The sequence below is a fragment of the Glandiceps talaboti genome, chromosome 13, assembly GCF_964340395.1.
Source record: "Glandiceps talaboti chromosome 13, keGlaTala1.1, whole genome shotgun sequence".
NCBI classification, from domain to species: domain Eukaryota; kingdom Metazoa; phylum Hemichordata; class Enteropneusta; family Spengelidae; genus Glandiceps; species Glandiceps talaboti.
The window spans coordinates 8,430,477-8,438,731 of NC_135561.1; the positions used below are offsets into that span (position 1 = coordinate 8,430,477).

The 8,255-nt window shown below is 35.4% G+C and overlaps 1 protein-coding gene across 1 annotated transcript in view; it reads right to left on the bottom strand.

Annotated features, from left to right (window-relative positions):
• Positions 1 to 271: 271 nt before the first annotated feature.
• Positions 272 to 8,255, bottom strand: part of LOC144444184 (epithelial sodium channel subunit alpha-like) — an 11,056-nt gene continuing 3,072 nt past the window's right edge. The window contains exons 5-16 of the mRNA XM_078133601.1: positions 6,863 to 6,976; positions 6,089 to 6,232; positions 5,107 to 5,401; positions 4,271 to 4,374; positions 3,638 to 3,801; positions 3,045 to 3,143; positions 2,557 to 2,671; positions 2,046 to 2,118; positions 1,665 to 1,722; positions 1,295 to 1,365; positions 736 to 811; positions 272 to 415 (exon numbers count right to left, since the gene is read on the bottom strand). Of these exons, the coding sequence (XP_077989727.1) occupies positions 272 to 415; positions 736 to 811; positions 1,295 to 1,365; positions 1,665 to 1,722; positions 2,046 to 2,118; positions 2,557 to 2,671; positions 3,045 to 3,143; positions 3,638 to 3,801; positions 4,271 to 4,374; positions 5,107 to 5,401; positions 6,089 to 6,232; positions 6,863 to 6,976 (1,457 nt within the window). The remainder of the gene's footprint in view (positions 416 to 735; positions 812 to 1,294; positions 1,366 to 1,664; positions 1,723 to 2,045; positions 2,119 to 2,556; positions 2,672 to 3,044; positions 3,144 to 3,637; positions 3,802 to 4,270; positions 4,375 to 5,106; positions 5,402 to 6,088; positions 6,233 to 6,862; positions 6,977 to 8,255) is intronic.

Sequence of the window (8,255 nt, forward strand, 5' to 3'; positions counted from 1 at the left end):
AAGCTAAGTTCCTACTTGAATTGAACACATGATCTGGACAGCGTAATATCCGTTTACGTTTGGAATGTTCAGCACAAGCACACTGGAACAGTATACGCGTTTCCTGAGGAGGCCGTCTACAACCCCGACTTTGAATCTGAAAGCCTTAGGCCATGGATCTCCCTAATACCTCCATACATGGGCCAACAAAGACTCTGTATCTTGTCTTCTTGGCAAACGTTAGACTTTCTAGACCAAACTTCAATCATTCATCCTGCTTGTGTGGTATTGGTCACGATCGCATTCTCCCTCGGAGAGTAAGAATCCCAAGTCGAAAGATATCCCAAACGTACTCAAAAAACTCTACAATGGTCACCAGTGACACTCCCACAAAGAGACCAAGCGAACCACCAAGATCGCTGAATAAACTGAAAAACTGGAAGAAAAGGACAAGGTAATATTTTATAAGACTTAGTATATAAATTAATGTTTCAATCTATATCAAAGCATGAAACTGTGTAACACTTTTAGTGTTAATATTTGTTAACAAATGTTCAAATGTATGATATTCAATATGTGACCAGTATAGTCATGCACAAACATGCAGAATTTCCCGCCCTCCTAGTTCTCGTGAGTGGCCACGTGGCCACCCTAGCATCCTTTACAAACTTGCTGTTCACCACGCTACTAGTACAGACTCTATTTACGCCCTCTATGAATATCTTTTAAAAGTTAGTTTATCAATGATTTTTTTACCTGATAGGCCGGTACTTCAGCAATGAGGTTGGCGTTTAGATCATAGTAATAAACAACAACCTTGAGGAGATTACGCCTAGAATGAGTGTGAAATTAAAAACAAATTGTTGATTGGTAATAGATAACAAACGTCAGTAACATGCAATGAGAATGATTATAGACCATGTAGACTTTCTTTTTTACAGCTAAAGTACCTATAACTACCAGGCTTTTCCTGCTTGCGATATTAACACCTCAATTTCATTTAATACATAGTGCAAATATGTAGATAATAAACACATAGTAACATTAATATCTTGAATGACTAGGTGGAGGAGGTAACATTATGATACCGTATTACACAACCATGGCCACTTTTGAACACGATAGCTTGTCACAAATATTTGTACAACATGTAGAGAAGAAGTACGCCATCAGGTGTTGACACTCTTGTAACAAGTAGAACAACATGAGTAAGTCACATATAGGCCTAAACAAAGCAGACGACCATGCTAACAAACAGGGTAACAAACGTTATTGACTTTTGGTCGTTCCTTCCCATTCCTTAGGTTCAACCTACCGGATGGCTTCATTGTCGCTTAGAATTTTCCATTTCTCTTTGTTCTGTCTGAATAGATGTGTCAGTGTTCGCTGTAAAATGGTCAAAATATAAAATATTTACTTCCTTCCCGAGTGTTAAACACCTTCACAACATAACACAGGTTGTTAATCCATATAACTTTCTACAAACTCGCAAAGTTAGTCTAATTGATAGGCTAGACCGTATTATTGAACATTTTACGTCGATGTTAAATATAATTTTCCAAAAATAATGTTTTATGTAAATGTCGTCATTAAACGTCATTTTTCGAAATGAATGTTTCAATATAATAACATGACAAGTAAGTATTGGATATTTTACGAAAAAAGTGATACTAAACACGACTTACCGCTGCTACGTCAGATGGCCATGCAGCTAGTGATAACTTGGTTTCAAACTTGACGTCCCTGGTATAGTCAATAAATATGTATATCAATTACATAATGTAATGCACAGATATGATGGATTTTGCCAATTTGAAACCACTTTTGTTTGTACAAATTATTTCTAATTACATCATGGGTCATTGTGACAATTTAGAATAAATTCTTCTGGGGGGGGGGGGTAAATATGCAAATTGACCACGAATTTAAGTCAGAGTAACTGAAAACATTATGGTCGAGTTTTTGTTTTGCATTTGTGTATTGTCGATGTGCAAGGCCAGTTAAGAACAAATGTTATTGAATGTCTTAAATGTCTGATTATATTGAACACATAAACTCAAACTTACAAACAATGCTTTGGACAATCACATGGCAGTTCTCCAACTTGATACAAAAAATGAATAAACTGTGTACACATTTCTGTGAAAAGAAAGCGGTAGAAAAATTATCAAGTCATGTTATGGTAATTGACCAATAAGTAAAGCGAGGTTCTGATTGGTTAATGGCCAACTGTTCTATGCAGAGTGGTTAATGCAAAGCTTTGATGTTTTAACCCATGACGGATCACTGAAGACAAATGATTGGTCCTTGCTTAAGACTATTAAACAATTTTTGAAGAGTATGCTGACTTGTTCGAATTGTTGGGCTAGGATAGAATAAAAAACGGACGAATAAATGAATCTAGACAAGTGTCGTGTTTTCATGTCGAACACTGGAATTGTTTTCAGATTGTGAATATAGTGTCCGGTACAAATCATGATCCATAACCACAGCTGACTGTCTTTGTACATATATAGAAGTAAAAGTTTATAACGTATACTACTCTTGTATCTTTGTTTTAATTTACGAGATACTTACGTTGTGTTTCATTTAATACTGAACATTTAGGCTTGATTGGGATATTAAGGATATAAGAGTCAACACAACCACAGATGTTATATACATGAGTTTGAACACATAATTTACGACAAGCCTGCAAAGATATAATAGAAAATGTCCTTGATTAGATGCATATATCTCACTGGGGAGAAGAGTGAGATGTAGTCTATATATACGCGATTAATATATATATATTATATATCATACAATTGCAATGTTTCATCTGTGTGTACATGCACTTGGATTATATATTACATAAACGTTACTTATAGTAATGTGCATATATTATAATATACATATGCACGATCGTTTATCTTATATACATATATATATAGATTGCAAGTTACTTATATCTATTTACAATATATTTACACATATTTGATGTCAAATATTATGTAACCAAGAATGAAATGAGAGGGGTAGAAAGTGGACAGAAAGTGTAATAGTAAAATAACTGATAAACTCACCAGTTCTGTATAACTACTACTGTCATTCACTCGCCAGTTATTTTCATTCTTAGTCTCCAAACAGTGACCGTAGGGCTCTGATTGGCGACTAATAATACGCTGTATGGATACACACATAATTAACATACATTCAGAAATGAACAAACTATTGACCTATCACGCATTGACACATAAAGTAAAGACAAACAACAATCAACCAGCATCTGTGAGTCTATGGAGCAGTTGTAAATATATTACCATGCAAGTTTACATTGAATTAAATTGAACTGATTTATTCACCAGATATAAAAACAATAAAAATATGTACATTTTAAAGAAGACGTTGTCATAATGCATCCAGTGTGCATCACAGAAATAGCTTGATATGAACTTTTCAAGTCTGTGATCCTGACAAAATAAATAAATGTACAAGAGAAAAAGTACAAGTGTGTAAGTGAGAAATAGATTTAAATGGAGAGAGGAGAAAGAAAAAGAGCAGTAATTAATAAATTCTGACCACGATATATAGTGCAATTATTGGGTTTTCAAAATTAAATTCTTACATGTCGACATTTATACGGATTCACATCATAGTATGTCTATTTGTTTCTCACCTTCCGCACACCTATGGATGTTTTCATACCCGGTGGAACTGACACTCCACGGTCTTCTGGCAATAACGTAATACCTTGCGGGTGAACTGCAACGCGTATTCCTGATTCTTGACCGTAGATGGCGGTATATTCACTCTGTTCAGTCGAGAGTGTTAATTCCAACCCTGTCGCAACAAAGACACAACAAAAACACTTCAGAGATGTCATAGATGAAGTGAATTGACTTTATTGTTGTCAAGCAGTTAGGCTGTCTGAAAGGCATTCTCTCCAAACAGTCACAATTATATGCTATTCAGCCTAAAACAACTTTTTGAAACCAAGCTTTTTCTTTCTGAAGTAAAGTCAAAACCAAATTTGAATGAGGGAGTAAATTGCATCTGTTCATATATACTAACCTATTTATAGAAATGAAAGCGGAGACGAATTGAAGCTATTTATTATGGGGTTCACACTGATTGAAAATCACAGTAACATTGTAGTTAGGGTTTTCAAACAGATCAGAGTGACACTTATCAGTGTTTTACGTCTTCTGGTAGAAGTAACGTTGACTCTAACCATGGTGATATGCCGACTGTTGTTTTTCCCCGAATCCCATCCTTGACGTCAGCAATTTTATAAAACTGAATAACCTACCATGAGCTGGACCTGTTTTACTTGCGTTCCGAAGTGATGCGTTGACGCCATGATTGAACGTAAAGCAATTTCCATAAACATCATTCTGTGTCTTGAGGAAGTCACTAGAGGATAATGACGTCATTACAAAACCAGGTTGGCATTTATAGCATGGAATAAACTTTGTACGTATCGAAATGTACATTGGGCGAAAAAATGATAATCGTGTGTTTCCGGTAACATGGACTCGGACAATAGAATAGGAAGGGTAGGAATTGTATTTCATGTTCTAAAATGTTATTTTATCTTTTGAATCATTTTTAATTTTTGAAAAATCTTGCTTCGACTTAAAACCAAACGAAATCTCGCTCAGAATACCCCTTCTGTGATATTTTGATGAAATGTGTACGGACATCAAATGGGAAAGAAAAAACGTGTACAAAGGTCAAGAAGACAAAGAATTTCTTATAGTTTTGTTTAAAAGTTTAAAAAATGTTTAGGGTCGGCGGCTTAAACTGGGGTCGGGTAATCGGAAACACACATATTTTTTATTTTTGCTTTATGGCAGGCACGTAATGATTACACAAAGTGTAAATAAATAATCTTAAAATATGCATATTACGAGTAACCTTTGACCTTTGAAACACTGTTAATGTGTCATTTAAGATATTAAGAAATACATATATGTATTTGTAGGATGAGCTTACACCGAGAATGAACCGAGAGAATTAAAGTCAAATGCATACCGAATTCCAAACTCTGTCAACCGATAGTTAATGGCTGTAGCACCGGAAAGAAAAATCAATCGCACGACCCTGCTGCCACCTTTAACAATAATTAAATATAGTATTACTCACCTGGGATAACACTGTTTGCCACCATATTTACAATCAAGTATCATGTCTTCTTTTTGGTGTCCTAGAATATTGGCCTCATCTTTTCCAAATTTGAGAACTTTCTTTAAATCTGAGTTGTCGGCAGTCGAACTGAAAGCAATGAAACGCTTCCAGTCCGGTGGATCTTCGTACATAACTCGTTGGAATCCCAAGTCACTGTAAATCTCTTTGAAGGTATCGAAGTGTGATAGGTTACTCACGCTTGACAAGAATCTGTCGTTCCAGCCGTCACCAAATAGTTCTGTCTCTTCCATTGCTAATCATTTGAACAAACGATAGAATTATATTATTACACCCAGTAGTTATTCCTTCGTTTCATGTCCATGTTTATGTGCTTGACAAACTTGTTCATAATTAAACCCACACAAGCTGTAACTGAGTATTTTTTTCGGTCAGATAACTAAAATATATTCACGAAAATTGTTAAAATGTAATAAATATAGACATTTTACATCCTGATTAAAGGTCTATCTTGTCTATAACTCAATATAATAAGCTAAAATCATGATTCATTGGGGTGCTGATTTTTGGGTGCGGACCCCAAAGTCAATTTGATTAGATATATTGTGCCATACTATACGTACCGCTACACAAATATGTTTACCCACATATACAGGTTGATTAAATACTGTTTAGAGTATACCATATTATGAGTACGTCATTGTATAATGACAAAGCAATTCCAAAACCATTCAAGCTTTAACTTCTTCATGTGTGTAGGCGAAGTCAACATATTTTTACATTCCGGATGCTACATGAGTACAGACAAAGATAACTGTTTTAAAATGTTTAAATTCTGTTTATCTTAGTATCTCTTAGTATGTGTAGATGAAATCTTTAATCTAGTAGGTGTACTATTTATTAGGCCGTGTGTTATGTTTATCGATCGGTGAACACCTTTCTGTTTCAATTCCTAAATTCAAATAGCTACTATCATGTCTACCTTGTTCAATCATCATGGTACACATTGTGGGGTCTTCGTCATTTGGATGTGTGCAGTCTTGGATGACGTCGCATTTCTTGTACATCAAGATACACCGTTCTCCTTGGTTGTCATTACAGAGAAAATGAGTATCGGCACACTCATCTATTACAAGAACAAAGATAGTGTGTGGTTTAAATAAATACTCTGATACATTTATTAAAATTGACATTATGTGGCTTGTTTCCCTGTCAACATTAAAGTTTGTATTTGGATTTGTTCTTTTCTTTTCATGTTATTAGAATACGCCAGAACTGAAAATGTCATTGCCGAAGAGTGGTCTTTAGTTATTCTTGATTGCCAGCACCTTGAGGTAAGTAACGAAATAAGCCATATCACATCACCTGTCAAATTACCATATTCAACATGATCAGCTTAGGGCATTTGCGAATGAAGTTTAAAAGAGCAAGATCTGAGTTTGATATGAGGCTAAAACAGAGACCCGGGCTGTAATTTAGCACTATCTATAATATATATCGCTATCTCTGTATACCTCGTAGCCCAGGGATCAATGCTCGTTACCGAAAACAATCAAAATACATGTCTTCAGGTAAGCTAATCAGCCAACTGCTGTAACTGACATACTCGAGTCCTTTGGGTAGTCCTTCAATGTCAAAAGAAGTTCAATAAAATAGAAACACAAGTAATGTGTCTGAAATCCATGTACTCATAAGTTCAGTGTTTGTGGGGTTTCCGTATATTGATTTTATGGTTATGTATACATGTAATTCTCACCTGGGCAATCGATTTCGTCACTTCCGTCTAAACAATCTGCAATTTTGTCACATGCTTTATGTTTATGTAAGCACTGTCCATTGTCACATGTGAATTCATCGCCAAAACAAGGCCCTGTGGGAAGTGAAAATTGATGATAAAATGACGCGTGTTCAAATATTATTCAGAGCACAAATAGCAAACAAACTAACTTTTGTTATTTGTCCAGAGATATTTGTACCCAATGTTAAGTCTTAGCTGATAGACGTGTCCTTGGAAATTCGATTCTTGTCGAAAATATGTATCACACCAGGGTATCTTACTGCTAACAGATGAAATGTCCACGAGACGTGCGCGTTATAATTATAATACATAATATACAACAGTCACCGTCAAACTCGTGCTGGTACGGACAATCCAATATTCTTCTTGAACTCCGCGTGGCGTAGATATGCGTACATTTGATTACTTCTACATACCACGGATCACGCTACAATCACGTTCTACCAGGTATCTATTTTGTACATCTATATCACACTACAGATCCGACCATTATTGCCACCCTTCTACGAAAATTACTGAATTGTATTTCGTAAAGAACGCTTCCCCGTGGGTTTATTCAAGTCTGTCCCTCACGCTTTTCGATATGTATGATGAAAAATAGTAATTGGTAATCAGCACGTGCGGAATTACTTTGTATTTTCCCTCTCGAAACTCTGTAAGTAGTTGATAGTCATTCAGTGTAACAATAGACCCTCTGACCACGTTGGTGGAGGGTTAATTACCTGCATATGTTACAGTATCTCTATCGTCAACGCTGTCACGTATACTTATCAAGTATCACTGGTAACATTAATTGTAACTGTGATCTAACCTAGATGTAGGTTTGAAGTTTATGAACGTGAATCAAATTGTATCATATACTGAATATAATTATGACAAAATACATTTCAACCGTCTAATCAAACACATACACTTTCTACTTCGTATGCTGGCCCTGTCCTCCCTGCAGTGTTGGATTTACTTTAAGTAAACACGTTTAGGAAGATTCTAATCTGCACTAAGCAATTGGATCACTGCAGTGATAGGTAAGGCACGGCACCTAATGTAATCTAATCAATTGTAACTTCTAGGCATTCTTAAGAAAATACACAAACACTATATGCACTAGTAAATGTAGCTGTGTACAAAATCTACCTTGTACACAGGGTCTTACATAACGTACGTGTGTCAGAAAGTTATTTTAGTTTATTGCAACTCAACAGTACAAGTGCATTGTTGTGACAAATTTATCATTTTCAAGGGCTACTAAAATAAAATGGTAGTCATTAATAAAACTAGCATGTCCTTGAGACGTGTGAACCAATTGTGTACTTAGTATTAGAATGAAATACCAGCTGAAATGCAATTCTAT